General features: G+C 37.3%; 1 protein-coding gene across 1 annotated transcript in view; it reads left to right on the top strand.

The window, feature by feature from the left end:
• Abca13 (ATP binding cassette subfamily A member 13) overlaps positions 1–17141 on the top strand; it is a 395335-nt gene that overhangs the window by 283626 nt on the left and 94568 nt on the right. The window contains exons 53-55 of the mRNA XM_069996010.1: positions 687–940; positions 5806–5998; positions 9163–9272. Of these exons, the coding sequence (XP_069852111.1) occupies positions 687–940; positions 5806–5998; positions 9163–9272 (557 nt within the window). The remainder of the gene's footprint in view (positions 1–686; positions 941–5805; positions 5999–9162; positions 9273–17141) is intronic.

Below are 17141 nucleotides of genomic sequence, written 5' to 3'. Positions count from 1 at the left end.
TTCCTTCCTTCCTTCCTTCCTTCCTTCCTTCCTTCCTTCCCCTCCCTCACTCCCTCTCTCCTCCCCCTTTCTCTTTCTCTCTCCTCCCCCTCTCTCTGTCTTTCTCTCTCCTTCCTTCTCTCTTTCCTTCTTTTTTTCTCTTTCTGTATATCTCTGCCTCTGTCTCTCTTTCTCTCTCTTTTCTTCTTTCTCTATGTGGCAACTTGGACCATAAACCTCTTCCTACATAGCTTCCCATTTATCTGACATATCAGCTTGTTGGTAGAAATGGGTTTGGTGTTTATATGGCCTCAAACCATGATTCTTCCAATCTCTGCCTCCAGGATATCTGGGAACTTGGTTGAGGCACATGCCACTATACCCAGCCTGCATTGTGTGTTACTTAAATACCCACAACCATAGTTCCTCATACTACTAAAATACAAAAGCAGGACAAGATACACAACTCCATTCCAAAGTGAAGAAAAGGAAAAGAGCTCCACTGTAAGCTAAATATAATTAGATACTAGATCTCAAGCACAGTCCTCTTTGGTCTGATGGCTGTCTATTGAGCTCATTGGGGTCATTGAGAATTGGATTAGGAAAGACCTAGAGTATGCATGTAACCAAGGAGAAAAAAAGAGTTGTTCATAGATGTCATAAACATTGGGGACTAGCTTTTAATTTAAATTTCTTTCTTTATGCAGAATTTACAGAACATCTACAATGTGCTCAAGTGGGTATTCACTATTTTCCCTCAATTTTGCCTGGGACAAGGACTGATAGAACTCTGCTACAATCAGATCAAATATGACCTGACCCACAATTTTGGCATCGATTCCTATGTGAGTCCCTTTGAGATGAACTTCCTGGGCTGGATCTATGTAGTACTGGCCTTGCAGGGAACACTTCTTCTCATCCTGAGGCTTCTGCTGCATTGGGACCTGCTGTGGCGGCCAAGGTATGTTCCACAGGGCTCATCCAGAAGGCCAGTCACTCTTGAATAAAAAGGAGAAAAGAAATAATCCATCCTGGAGCTTGCATGATAAGCAATGGGTCTGACCAGAATTGTGCATGGTACCACTAAGTGAGGATTTTACATTTCCTTTTTTATTTTGATTAGTGTGAGTCACCAAATTCCCTAGGAAGAATTTCAAAAAGATAAGGTGGCAGCCTATGAGATAATCTTTGCAGTTATTTAGTTGTATCAGTGTATTTTCCACTTTGAAATTGCACAGTTTCCCCTCTTGCTTTGTAGCACCTCAGGTGAATTTGGGTTGATACTATAAAGTAATTTGTTTTTTTTATGACTAGCTCCGGATGGCAGGAAGGTATGAAAATTCAGTACAGAATGCATCAAGGCTTTTCCAGCCTTGTATGCTGGGTTCTTACCTTGGTTGAGTGAGGAGGCAATTTTATGCTGTGAGAGGTATGTGTGAATGTGTAGATATGTGTACATGTATGTGTACATCACATACACACACCTTCTATGAATAGGATTTAAGAGAGCTTTTCACAAATGTCTGAAATATTGTCAGAATTCATTTATAAAACCTAAGAGGAAATACATTCTATTTGGTGTAGGGTCCACAATGATGTCTGTCCACAGCAAATCTACTGATTTGCCTGTAAGCTTTGGTAAAGGGAAGGATTTTTTTTCTACCTAATTGTGTGTGTGTGTGTGTGTGTGTGTGTGTGTGTGCGCGCGCGCGCGTGCGTGCGTGCGTGCGTGCGTGTGTGTGTGTGTGTGTGTGTGTGTGTGTGTGTGTGTGTGGTAATGGTTTGACTTGATCTCCTGCTTGCCAAGAGTCTCCAGTTGTGCCAAACCTCCAGCAAAGAGAAGGATTCTTTTTTTTGGATCCAGTCTTGGGGCCTGAACTCTGGGCCTGGGCGCTGTCCCTCAACTCTTCAGCTCAAGGCTAGCGCTCTACCACTTGAGCCACAGCACCACTTCCGGCTTTTTTCTTTTTGCTTATGTGGTGCTGAGAAATGAAACCCAGGGCCTCATGCATGCAAGGCAAGCGCTCTACCACTGAGCCACCTTCCCAGCCCAAAGAGAAGGATTCTATGGGGAGAAAAATTTTAAGACCCTTTTGCTGGAGAGCCTATTAAAGATGTAATGTCATGTTATTAATCTTTTACAATGATTCCTTTGCAGATTTTTCCTTTTCCATTTTTCATGACAACCTTTCCTTTCATAACTTTTTAAAGCTGCAAACATAGAAATCCATTTTGAATGCAAATCCCAAAAGTCTTTTGCACTTGGCCATAATTATTCTGGGAATCTGTAGATAACCAATAGCTTACCAAATTCAGGCAAGAGTCCTCAGTGCCTTTCGAACATAATTAATTCTGTGATATCCATTATTGGTTCAATCTGCTTTAAAACCTGTAATGCAGAATCCCCTCTGGCACGTTTCAGGTTACGTCCTACAGTACCAAAAGACTTCAATAAGAATTCTTTCTGTATTACCTTGACTTTATAGAGCATATTAGTTGAACTGGATTTGGAGTAACGTCTTTGATATCTTCAGTAGTCATTTTTGCTGCATGTCAATGTAAAATACAGAAACATAATTTAGCTTCGACACCAGTCGGTGGGTGATCTTGTAAGATTACCATCACAGTGATCATGGAACCCAGTCTATTTTGTATTTAAGCCCAGCTCGAGAGAGATTACTAATCACTGCTTATGTGCATTTGATCATACAAAATGATGGAAATCGAAACAAGAGGGTTTTTTGTTGCTGGTTTTGTTTTCTTTTCCTTTTGTCTGGGGCATAGAAAGGGTGGGAAAAAAGGGTGAATAAATACAGCAGTGATACACCTGACACTTTGTTGAAATTGAGCTATACAATTTGTAGGTGGAGGTGGGAGGGAAAAACTGGGAGAGAATGAGGGAAGGAGTGACACTGTTCAAAAAGAAAAGTCCTCATTACCTGACTTGTGTAATGTTACCCCTCTGTACATCCCCTTTACGATAACTAATAGCTATGTATAGTTGTTATTATATATAATTATTATGTATTATATACAAATATACATATACATAATTATATATATATATACTAAAGTGCATCTGTACATGAGTGCCCTATGCCTATAATTCTTGCTACTTACAAGGCTGAGATTTGGGGGATTGTGGTTCCAAGCCAGACTCAAGAAGCAAAGAACCAGCTGATGACTATCTCAAGTAATAGCTCATAAGAGGTGAGGCCCTGAATTGAAACCCTAGTATTGCTTCCTCTTCAAAATGGTTAAGTCCAAGTTTCGTAGCAATGCCCTCTAAGCCTGACAAGCTGTATTCAGTAAAGCTCTCCCTGACCCTTCCTTCCACACCACATGGAGAACTGTGCCTCCATCCTCTCTGCTTCTCTCACTTTGCTACCAGTACACCTCTCTCCCTAGTTGCCTTATCAGCTGGACTTCTCAGCTTCCCATAACCACCTCTTTCTTAATGAGGACATATCTATAGTATCTATATCCTAATGATCTTTACCTGATGATAAACCCCTTCCTGCAGGAAAATTATAGTATTCTCGGTTGAATCTTGGAAGAGAATAGGAAAACCCAGCTTCATGCACAGGGTTCAGACAGAGACTGCCTTCCCCATCCAAGCAGCTTGGAAGTCACCAGCACTAGAAGGGAGAGTATTGTGGGGCCCACTTCACAACTGCCCTTCTCATGTGCCAGCTCCCACCTGAAGTCTGGTGTTGGTTTTTAGTCGTTGGCAAAGAATCCAGGTTTCTATTAGCATCCCAGCCATGTCCTACTGCTCCCCAGGTTGGGTGGTTTGGGGAAGTTACACCTGTTCTGTCCTCTCATTCCTGGAGAAGAGACGCTCTCAGTATCTTGTGCTGATTGAGGCACAACAGCCAGGAAGGTGGCCCAGATTATTAGGTATGCTGATACTTGGGGACGTCTGCTATCTCCAGGGCCCATCTGGATCCTTCTTCTGCAGGATAGGTGCCATTTGTTGTGATTGCCAGTGGGAGGATGGCTGAGTGGCACATGGAACTAGGAGTGTGGATTGTTGGGAAGGACCTCCACAAGAAGTAATCTCAATCACACATTCTCTACCCACCAGAATGAATCAAAGAGATTTAAACAGATATGTATAGCTGAGTTCCTCACTGGAGCCCTGAGATGAGCAGCTCTGGCTGAGAATCAGGAGCTATGTAAAAGCATCTCAGTTAATTTACATGGAGAAAAGAATCATGGGTGTGAGGGTACTGTAGAGATGGAGGAGAGGAGGACACAAAGACATGATCTGTTAGAATGAAAAAGGACATTGGAAAGGCTGGCATAGGGTGGAGGGTCATCTGAGAAAACAAATACTGTGAAGCAGAAAAATACAAAATGTGATGGATTTGTACAAATTGATGACAATCTTGTAACCCTTCTTAGATGGATAAATTGAATGTTGATAATACCTTTGGTACCCCCTCATCAGAGTCCTTCTCATACTTTCAAATGTGACATGAACAACATATTACATATGTCACAATGGTGACATATACTTTTGCACATCTAGTTATCTTATTCATAATGTTTCTGAAGTAATATACTTTTTAAAAAGCCAAATGGTGACTTCAGATGTAGAAAACTAATACATTTAGTGGAGATAGAATGGCTGAGGGTGATGCTATCTTTGGATTTTAATACCTATTTATTTTGACATAATTTAAAAAATGCAAAAGATTGCACAATTAGGCTCCTTTACCCACCTCCCTACCTGATAATGTGATTTTTTTCACAATATTGCATATGAAAACAAGGTAGTGGATATTGGTATAACACTCAGGAGTAGTTATTTAATCTGTGGGTTACAGGGGAAATGAAATTAACATGGAAGTTAAAATATACCAGATTAGCCAGGTGTTGGCTTTTCTTACCTGTAATCTTAGCTATTCAGGAAGCTGCGTATAAGTATTACAGTTTGAAGCCAGCCCAGGTAGGAAATCCCATGATTCTTTTAATGACAAATTAACTATCAAAAAGCCAGAAGTGAAGCTGTGGCTTAAGTGGCAGAAGGCTTCCCTAGAGTGAAAACTAAGGGATTGTACCCAGGCTGTGTTGAAGCCCTAGTACTAATGACAAAAGAAAAAAACAATACACCAGATTAAAAGTCATAATGAGGAATGTGTAGCTCAGAGTTAGAGTGGTAGATGCTATCTTACTACTGTATAGAAGACTTGTACAAAATGCTGACTGATTACTTAATTCTTTTCAACTTATACCATAAGCTTATCATATTTGGGTGTCTTTTGTATATGCTCTTTTACTAAATAAACCATGTAAAGTACCTTTAAAATTGATAATTTATTATGATGGGATGATTCTTTTTCTTTTTCTTTTTTCTTTTTTGTCAGTTGTGGGGCTTGAACTCTGGGCCTGGGTGCTGTTCCTGTGCTCTTCAGCTCAATGCTAGCACTCTATCACTTGAGCCACAGCGCCACTTCTGGCTTTTGCTGCTTACATGGTGCCGAGGTATCGAACCCAGGGTCTCATGCAGCAAGGCAAGCACTCTACCACTGAGCCATTTTCCCAGCCTGATCTTTTTCTTACATCTAGCATAAGGTCCCAAACAACTTTGTTCTTCATAGAATCAAAAACATCATTTTTGGATAGATCTACTTCAATGTCTTTTACTAACTTGTATATTTCATTTAAATTAAGGAATGAAAGTTGACTCTTGCTGCTAATCAGAATGTCAAGATTGAGGTGCCCTAGAAAGAGCCAATGTGCTCTGTTTCTACCCTTATAGATCTCTCTAATACAGTATACTTTCTTAGGTGTCAATTGATCCCCTCTTTATTTTCAAAGGGGTCACACTGTCCTCAAACATACCATGAAGTTTTCAAAGGATAGAGATGTGGAAAAAGAGCAAACGAGAGTGTTTGAAGGAAGGACCAGTGGGGACATCCTTGTATTATACAACCTTAATAAAAGTTACAGAAGCCTTTTCAAGAAGACCACTGCTGTGGAAGATGTTACTGTGGGAATACCCAAAGGAGAGGTAAAGAAGTGTTTTGCTTTAGCTTTGCTCTGTTGTGAACCCATGAAACTCTAAGAACGGATTTGCTTGTAGCATTTTCAGAATGTCTGCACTCACATCTAAAAGCAGCCTTCTCACAAAGTTACAGAAACTGAGATGAAATAAAAGTCTATTGGGAAGTGGCACGGTGTCTCAAGTGGTAGATCGCTCACCTTGATCTGAAGAGCTCAGGAACAATACCCAGGTGCAGAGTTCAAACCCCACGACTGACAAAAAAGTCTCTTAGCTCTTTGCATAGTCAAAGAGTGACCACTTAATCAATAGCAGATTTTGTTTCTATACTGGGACTTGAACTCAGGGCCTTACACTCTTGCTTAGCTTTTGTGCTCAAGACTGGCATTCTATCACCTGAGTTATACATCCATCTCCTGTTTCACAATTGTTTTTCTGTTTCATAATTTTGAAAATATCAGCTGACTTTGGATTTTTAAGAGTTGTGTTGCAGGATGATGTGTTTATTTATAAATTATTAAATATTAATATATTTACAAATATATCTAATACTTATTATAAATATATACATATGTAACTATAGATATATAATATATGAAAATATTATTTATTAAAAATGTATAATATGTATATATGTATATATTTACGTATGGTTATATTATATATCTGTATAGTTAGCTAGTTAAAGAAATTCTTCTTCTTACCCAACCTTGTTTGCTTTGAGTGCCCAGTTAGGTCCATTTAGTATTCAGTACTATGCTGCTCTGGTAAGTTAAATACTCATAGCCACAGCAGGGGACATTTCTCATGAGCATGGTATTAATTCTAGTAGAAATCTTTAATTAGAACTGACAGAAGCTGTATAAATTGTTCTTGATTTGTACTTAACGCACAAAAGGAAATCAACCTTGGAAATGATTACATTTAATTAACTGAGAAAAAAAGAACACCTTGTATGTGTATTGTTTCAAGCTCCTGAGAAATTCAAACTATGTTATATTGTTTTCTGATTGAAAGTCATACTCTCCCTGTGAACTAAGAGTATTTATCCCATGGATGATCATCCTAAGTGAAAGAAAATCCAGCAAATCAACCTGAAGCAATCAAGGGATTTCCTAATGCCCACAATCATGATTTCCAGCAGAAAATAACAAAATATTAAAGATATATTTGGCTTTGTGGCTATTATTTCTGCTGCTTTTAGTTGTGTAACTGTATTTGTCTTAGGAAAAATTTCACCCCTGTTTCAAAGTCAATTAACATCAATATTAATTTTTAATTGTTTTTTCTCTGTAGTAGTTTTAAACTAAGAATGAAGACAAAAACTTGAATTTTTTGTATCTGGGATGCTATTTAAATTTGTTTTTTTTGTGTGTGTGTTAGTCACTTTCCCATTATTGTAAGGAAACACTGGGGACAATCAAATTGTAAGGAGGAAAGATTCCTTTTAGATTGTAGATTTGGCAGTTTCCCTTAATGACTCATTGGCCCTCATTGCTTTGGTGGCTCAGAATATCATCTCACAGATATCCTGGCAGGAGCATGTGGCAGAAGGAGCTGTTCACCTCATAACTGGTGCTAAAATGAGAGGAAAGGGGGTCTGGTCTGATTTCATTATCCCCTTCAGTACCCCCAGTGAACTGAAACTTTCCAGTAGGCTTCATCCTCTAAAGGCTCCACCGTCTCTCATTCATGCCATGGCTTAGGGATCCTCCTTCAACACCTGGGCCTTTGAAACATTAAAGAACAAATGTATAGTAAGTTCTCTTCTCCAAGCATTTATGAGCATCACTATTTGCTAGTCCAGATGGGAAGTGCTTTGTAAGAGCCTGTGAAAAATAAAGAAATGACTGAAATAAGTACTTAATTAAGAAACAAAAGACCATAAGCCTACACGGTGTTCTACAGCAGCATAAGCATTGTCTCATATCAAGATAAAATTATAAAGCATACACATGGTATTGTTCTTGGTGCTTTATGTGCAGAGATGGTATAGGAAGGAAGAAGGCAGGTGTGTCTAATGATTTTGATAGGCGATTGTTGGTGTATCTTGGCATGCCCAACTCAGGTATACTATGACAACAGTGGCACAGGACCGGAGTAGAGTGAGATGCACCCATTTCTTCCATTATGGGTAAGATACAGGGAAACTGAAAAACATGGTGATTAAACTAGGTGGCCAATGTAATATCCAGAGACACTAAGCAGGGTTATGCCACTGGCAGGCAGAATCCAGAATCCATAATCCACTCCTCTCCAGGTTATAAGAAAAGCAGAGAGAGAGAGGGGGGAAGAGAGAGAGAGAGAGAGAGAGAGAGAGAGAGAGAGAGAGAGAGAGAGAGAGAGAGAGAGAGAGAGAGAGAGAGAGAGAAGAAAACAAGAAGCCAGTTTATACCAACAGACACCAGCTCCTAGACTTCAGAAAATGAACATCTTCAAAGGAGACTGGAATGAATCAAAACCTGGGTCCCAGGGTAGAAACTTGCAAAGTACATGCAGAGGTATAAGATAGACACAAAGCCTAGAAATGGGAGCAAAAGGTCATCTTTTACATGGAATAGAATACAGGATTAAACCAAGAATAAACTGTCAGAATGCCAAACCAGAAGTAATCTCCTTCATATCAGCATTCTTCCAGGCACAGAGTTGGAAAATTTTACCACCTCTTCAATGGAAAAGGAAGAAATACAACTGCTGCACACACACACACACAAATACACACATACAACACACTCAAACTCATATGGGTATATATACTTATATATGGAAGGTTGAAATGGAATATTTTTAGAAAGTAATTTAAAATGTTCAGAAACGGAAGCAGCAGGAAAATATCTACTCCAATGATGTGACGACTTTCAAAGACGTATAATTTTCTGCTTAATTTGAGGTACTTTACAATTCTCATTCTGTTCAGTTTTCCATGCATGGATTTGTCTGTAAATGAATGCTAACATTTTCATATTCCAATTTCATGATGTTTCTGGAAATAGCTTTTAACCCATAAAGTGACGAAGAATATGTAGAATCCATAAAATCACACTGTACAATAATGTTCAAAGTGTGCTTAATAGCACAGTACTCTCTCAAAGTTGACTCAACTAAAGTGATGTTTCCGAAGTCACTTTAAGTATATTATCATGTTTCATTGAACTTTATTTTTTTTCCTTTAGTGTTTTGGGCTCCTCGGGGTGAATGGAGCTGGGAAGAGTACTATGTTCAAAATGTTGAATGGTGAAATTCATCCGAGCTCAGGACATGCTGTCATCCGGACACCCCTGGGGTATGATCTAAACTAAATCACTTTCCTACTAAATAAAATAATAAGCCCAAGAGTCCCTAGAATGCCCTCATGTTTGTGGAGTAAAGATTTAGAAAAACCATTTTTCCTCCTGATTTTCCTTCTAGTTGCCTATTTTTTTTCTCGTAAGTCGTAGGGCTTGAACTCAGGGCCTGAGCGCTGTCACTGAGCTCTTTTGCTCAAGGTTAGCACTCTCTACCATTTTGAGCCACAGGTCTACTTCTGATTTTTTGAGTAGTTAATTGAAGATATGATTCTCACAGTGATTTTCCTGCCTGGGGGGCTGGCTTTGAGCCGCAATCTTCAGATCTCAGCCTCCTAAAGAGCTAGTATTACAGCCTCCTAAATAGTTAGTGAGCTGGCTAGTTGTCTATTCTTTTTTTTTTAATTTTCAATTTTATTTTATTGTAAGGGGATTACAGAGGGATTACAGTTACTAGGTAAGGTAATGAGTACATTTATTGTCTAACATTGTTACCCACTGCCTCATTTTCTCCCAGTTTCCCTCTCTCCTACTCCCCTCCCTCCCAAGTGGTAAGGTTCATTTCCAACATTGTGTCTTGTGAGTATTGCTATAAAGGAGCAATGAATGGTGCTCAACTCTTGTTAACCATTTGCCCAAGAGATATTGTGACAAAACCATTGAAAGCATCAAAATGCATCAGTGATGTTTTGTATATAACCCAAGTGAATGGGAAATAAAAGCCCCTCTATTGTGTCTGCTAGGCAGAGCTTCAAGTATGGTTATAAGGGATCAGGTAGTAACCCTCCTTTTCCCACTCAAACTTCACCTTTCTGGAAGTTATGGCTACTTGGGGCTAGAAGCAGTGCTCACCATAAAAACCCCGTCTCCTTTGTAGAGGAGTAGAAAAGTCATATTTCCCTTTGTTTTCTACATGGGCACATACAGAGGCTGCCTGAGCCCAGCTGTGGAGATCAGCTATATCCAGAGTTATCCCTGCATGGCCCTCTTGACTATATCTCCTCTCCTGATTCCCTACAGGCACATCCATGGCAATAACTATTGCTGTCTGTGTGCAGAGAATACATTGCTGCTGATCACTTTGTTGGTTTATGCCAATGGGTGAAAGCAACATTCACACATAATGAGGCTCAAGGATAGAAATAGAACGCATCGGTTAAGTGAATATTTGAGGTTCATGTATATAAATCTTGTTGGGCCTATTATCTTACCATTCCGAAAGGAAATCACACTAGCAGTTGACTCACTCTTTGCTGTCCTGTCAGTGATTTTTTTTCCTATAGTAACAAAAGTGAGAAGTCAGGGATTTTTGTTGACTGTGGACATACCTACATTTTCTCCTCACTGACTTCTTTATTTACAAGTGCATATGGACCAAAGAGACAGAACTTTGAAAAGAATGAAAACTACATGATTTACTTTTTCATTGCCCAAAAGACTGATTTTCTCCTTTATTATTCCATTTCATCATTTGTAAAAAATAATTGGAAAATGAAATTCAAATAGCTGCTCTTGAAAGGATGAATAAATTTGCATCCACATAATGGTCGGCAAGTCCCTTATTATGCTACATATCTGTGTAATTGGTTTAATTATAACTAAATCACACTTGCATTAATTATATTTTTAACCTTGATTATTTGTAATGTTAATTGCACATTGGTATTCAAGGAATTAAATAGGCAATTAGAACCACAATGGAACTTTTAACTACTTAGAGTGTTGGAATATACCTTCCTGCCCATGCAGCTCATAACTGATTGCTAAGTAATTGAGACACATGGACACAATCATTCATTATATTAAGTTTCATTTTGTCTCTTCTCTGAGGTTATATTATATGAAACCGTGGCCTTACTGAGTTTCTGTTTAAGAATTTACAATACTAGGGGTGGCGGGGAAAAAAAAAAAAGAATTTACAATACTGGCATTGTCTTCCAGTTCTTTATACATTAACAACTAGAGACAGATCAATGGGTATATATGGAATCAATATACTTTTGCAAGAACTCTGACTTTAATGCAAAATGGAAACTAGGACTTTTGAAAGCAGAATGTATATATCCAGAATGTATATATTCTTATGTAACTCTAATGATAATATCCACAAATATGTATACTAAGTGGTCTGTAATTTCTATCAAAAAGTCCTCTCAGAATCCAGAAAAGAATGCATATTCTTAAGCTTGGGAAATAGGATGTATTGTAGCATACACACACATATGCACACATTCATACAAATATATAATAAAAATGAATTTCACACTAGCAATTATAATTTAATTTAGAACATATCAAATTATAGTATAAAATGAGCTCCTGATATAACAATTTGGTTACAAATTGACAGACTTCTATCCTTATTAAAATCACAATGCATTTTATTTTACCAACACAGTGCAAATAATTGATTTTGGATTACCATAAACTGGGCCTGCACTCTTCAACAAGTCACGCTTTCCATGCCTCCTCATCAACTTCTTTTAACCCAACAGGTGAACTCTTGGGTCTCAAAACCACTGGAGTTAACTAAATGTTGCTAACAATAGTCATGATTTACTGTAACTCCTTTTCATATACAGACTTTCATTCTTGTGCATTCCTAATAATTACAATGACCTTGGGAAGCCGATGTTATTCTAACTTGTGAGATATATAAAATTTGATAAAATTGAAGGAATTGTAGAGCTCAAACATCTAGAAAGTTGTGGGGGATTTTGATCCAAGTTTTAAACTCTTAACTCCTACATTTTTCCTAACCTGTTCCTGTCTCACTATTCACTAAGCATTCACTGAGGAGAACATTCACTCAACATCATGTTCTATAAGTGAGGCCATTAAAAGTATAGCACATTGAGCAGCATTAAGTACTTTTGAAGTAGACATAGAGCAGAACAATAAGTATTTAGGTGATAAATGTTATTGCTCTTATCTTTCCTTCAACATTCAAATACTCAGAAACTGAGTTTAATAGAGGATCATGTTTTTTGTAACTTACTCAATGTAGTATTACAGTGACACTGAAGATGAAAAGAGTGAATATTTGGTTAGGAGAAAACAAAATAAAATGAACAAACACATTAACATTTATTAAATAGAAGTCTAGGAAAAATCATATCTAAGGCAAAGACATTTTTATATTAACCAAATGTACTTTGCTATATGAAATCATTACAGTCAGGAAATTCTGTGTGTTAAATCCAAACCATGAAAATGTGCTACAAACTGTTGAAAAACTATATAAAGAGAATAAGAAAATAATAAAAAATTCTATTTACTTCTATTGTCTAGTGCTTAAAGAAATATAATAATAAAGATAAAAATATAAAAATAAGGGCTGGGAAGGTGGCTCAGTGGTAGAGTGCTTGCCTTGCATGCATGAGGCCCTGGGTTCAATTCCTCATCACTACATAAGCAGACAAAGCCAGAAGTGGCGCTGTGGCTCAAATGATAAACCGCTAGTCTTCAGCTGAAGGGCTGAGGGACAGTGCCCAGGCCCAGAGTTCAGGCCCCATGACTGACCAAAAAAAAAATTATATATTTCTTTATATTTATAATAGATTTATATGTTTATCATTTTATATATTATATATTTTATAGTATAGTTTATTATAATATAGTATATTTACATAATAAAATTTATATAGTTATGCATTTGTACAAATAAATAAATACAAAAATATGTAAAGAAGAGCCAGGTGCTGGTGCCTCATGCCTGTAATTCTAGCTACTCAGGAGGCTGAGATCTGAGAATCACGGTTCAAAGCCAGCCCAGGCAGGAATGTCTGTGGGACTCTTATCTCCAATAAACCACTAGAAAACCAGAAGTGGCGCTGTGGCTCAAGCAGTAGAGCGCTCACCTTGAGCTGAAGAGCGCAAGGACAGCGCCCAAGCCCCACGACCTACAAAAAAAAGTGAAGAACTGTAATATATATGAGGTATTTGATTAACAAAGAATAATGTACATATGAACAGATAATAAATAAAACTCCGTGTGATTATTTGTGAGTTATGAGAGCAATCCCCATCAAAACAAACAAGTAATATATTTGTCTCATTATTGAGCTTTTGCATAAAAAATGGTGGAGGCAAATTTGGAAAAGCAATGTTCAAAGAATTAGTAGTCAAGAATTTCCTGGTGTTGAAAACACAGAGGATTTCTTAGCCTGAAGAACTATTATACTTCTCTCACATAAAAAAGACTTATACCTAGGCACAATGTGGTAGAATGGAATATACCAAGTAACTCTCCAAAGACATGTGGAAGGAAAGATAGTTCACAATGAAAGAGTTAAAAACTATACCTAAGCCTAAAAATCTGTAGTCATTAGCCACTTATAATATTGAACAATTACATTTAAATATATTAAAGATAAATAAACTTACTGGATAGAATAACAATCCTATAATCTCAGCTACTCTGCTAGATCAGGAAGATGGATCATGATTCAAAGCTGGCTTGAGCAAGCAGCCTAGGAAAAACAGAGAATTAACAATCTCAACAAAAAAGCAAAGCACAGTGGTACTCCCAAGTCATCCCAGATACATGAGAAGTATAAGAAGTCCAGGCTAGCTGTCCAAGAGACATGAGAAGAGAAGATCCTATCTGAAAAAAAGGGTCTGGGGAGATGGCTGAAGTGGTAGAGTCACTACCTAGCAAGCAAAGAATAGAGTTCAAATCCCAGTACTGTAATTAAACAAACAAAGTAACATAAACTCAGTTTTTTAAAAATAATTTTTAAAAATAATTTTTAAGTAATTGTACAAAGGAGGTGCCATTTAACAAAGCAATTTATGAACACAATGCATCCTGATCAGTGTTATCCCCCTCAACATTCTCACCCTACTTTGACCGACCCCTTCCCTTACTTTCCTTAATTTTGTGGTATATATAATGCATTCTTGACTTCATTCTCAGTATCTTCCACCCTTCATTTATCTTCCCCCACTCCCCTTGGCCCTACATCTCCCCCCTTTCATATACCAGTACATTTCTTGGTGTTGATTTTGTTCAGCTTAGACCTGGTCTTCTATTATACTATTTGAGCTCTCCATAGAATCTACTATACTTCCATGAATTCACTTGAAAACATTTGCATAATGCCTAGCATGTTTACTTATAGATTTATGGGTCCATTGTGCCCACTCCAATGAAGAAAACTCTGGGAACAGCCTAGGAGCCCATTTGGGTTTCTTCCATTTTAGGCAACACAATCATAGTACAGTTTCATTAATGGTGGCCATGGCTGAGTGTGACAGTGCCAAATTATAGCAGAAGCTCACTTCTTGGCAAATAATTGAAACAGTATATAATGAAATAATACTGTGGATGGAAATGGACTGATAGGTCAGACACTTGTATATCTAGATGGAGAATTACAATTTTTATTTGTTCCTTTTTTCACATATTGCAAATGGCTATGTTAGTTCATGGTGCAATTAATTTAAAAAAAAACTACATTTCTTTTTAAGGCACTAGCTCTTCTCTTCACATTTCAGACAACTATTTTAGGAGCTTGCTTTTTTAATGCATGAGCTGGGATGGACATTATATATATATCTATATATATCTATATATATCTTCTGGCCTTGGTTTCCTCATTTTAAGTGACTATTATTTAGAATTCATGTGAGTGTTAATTGTTAGCTTAAGAATGCTATCAAAATGCTAAGCATTATGGGTAAAGTACTTAGTACTTTATATACAAATTATGTTGCTTTATATAAAAAGTACATAAAATTCATTTATGGCTTAAAAAGGAATTTATCTTTCTTTAGATTACCAAGGAACACATATTAGAGGAATTTAAATTATGACCTCACCAACCAGGGAATTACTCAACTTATTCTTCCGCCATTTAAAATTAAATGACAGTTTAATAATACTTACACAGATTTAGGAAAGTAATGAAGAAAGTCCTTGACTATTTTAAACACTAGTGATTTTCATTTTTTTTGTTCCAGCTTTGAAAAAAATTCTGCCTATCTATATGTCTATGAAATACAAGGCATCCATACTTATTTTCTTCTGCATATATACTTATAGAGAGGACCATTTCAATAATTGCAGTGATAGTATAGTTAGTATAGTGTCTCATTCATTTTGCTCAGTTTCTAGATGTATATGTTATCAGATTATTTTTGAACTTCTCTACAGTGTTCCTATAAATGCCTGTGTTATAGTCCACTGAATATCAGATATAATCTCCATCACCCCCAAAATAATAGTAAAAAATCAACACCAGCATGTACTGAATCATTTATATCTCCTGTAGTTAAGATTCTCAAGTGAATTTTCTAGTCATGGACTATAGAACTCCTACTGAAGCCTCTTAATGCAAGCTAGACAATGGTGGTGCTTGTTCCAGGGCCTACAAGGTGGAGGAAGTACCAGGACAAGACATCTGTTTTTGCTGTATGAATTGAGGGCAGGGAGCCAGGGAGATCATATTATACAATGTGTTCCTCATTGAAAAGGTTTTTAGTTTCAGATTGTTGTTTGTTTCATCTGCTAATGCATTGTCTTAGGTGTTCAACCTGTCAACCAAGGTATCTTTGATATCTTTTCAAAACCAGCAACTTTAATGCAGAAGTAGAACTCTGTGTGTGTGTGTGTGTGTGTGTGTGTGTGTGTGTGTGTGTGTAGGAACATACCTTGTGTGTATGAAAACTTGCTGGCATTCCATAGATAATAACTAGTTTAATCTGTTATTACTCCTCCTACCCCGCCCCTCGAACTTTATCCTATACCAATAATTATCTTCCTGTACTCCTATTCTGATGTGCCAGAATAATTAAATCATCTTGGGTAATCTATTACAAAGTGGCATTAGAAAAATTGTAAAAGTCCCCTGGCAGAGAAATACCCTCAGCATTTTGTTAATTAGGGGATAATGTTCACTGAAGTGGAATATTGGAGGGAATTGCTTCCTTTCCAAGGTACTTAGATACAAAAACCAATTTGAATACTGGAATCATTGTAGTCCTAGAATCTGTTTTTCTAAGGCTCTTCCAACATAGAACCCTATTTCCCTTAATGCATAGAGTAAGCTCCTAGGGAAGGAAGAAGATAAACCACTAATGTGAGACACTCTTTGTCTAAGGAATTTTAAATACCAAAAGTAATCTCAAAGATTGTATTTTGTGCTTCATGTGCTCCCTGTGGGGCCTTAAGTCTGCCTCAGATGCTCCTGTCACAGTGAAAATGAGCCATGCCCATTTGTTCTACTAAGTTATTTGTTTTACAATTTTCAATTTAGAAATTAATGTTGGCTTTATCTGATGATTATAAGTTGCAGCCAATGATCATTCTGTTCATATTGCAAGTGATTTTTGTTATATATATGTTATAAGAGGAACACATATATTATAACATACTTAAAATTTTTTTTTGTTAATCTGTAAACCAGGAAGAATAAACTTACAGACCCCCCCCCCACCCTGCCCCGCCACATAACATCCACATCTACACTGTAGGCTACTAGTTTTCAAATTTACAGGCCACAATGGTACAAGTGCATATCACAGTTGAGGTTGGAGATGCCCTGGCATCACATTTTTGCTTAACATTTCGTGTTATTGGTTGCCTTTACTTAATTTGTTTTGTTTCCTATGGATTGTCTCTCCATTTTCATTCCCAAAATATGTTACATAACCCATCAATTTGATTTTCTTGAAGCTTTGTTCTATGCTGTCTCTCAAGGGTCTAGTCCTCAGCTTGCCCTGTGATCGCCTTTGGCCAACACTGCAACTTTCCTGTCTACTTTTATTGCTGCCATTTCCTTTTTTTAAAAAATGGTTTCTATTCTCTTGGTTTATTGTTTCCTATTTTTTGTTGCTATTGTTGTTTTTTGAGAGCAATTCCCAGA

The sequence above is a fragment of the Dipodomys merriami genome, unplaced genomic scaffold, assembly GCF_024711535.1.
Source record: "Dipodomys merriami isolate MVZ:Mamm:240054 unplaced genomic scaffold, mDipMer1.0.p SCAF_5, whole genome shotgun sequence".
NCBI classification, from domain to species: Eukaryota; Metazoa; Chordata; class Mammalia; order Rodentia; family Heteromyidae; genus Dipodomys; species Dipodomys merriami.
Note: the sequence above shows the minus strand (reverse complement) of the source record. Positions and strands in the feature narration are given on the sequence as shown.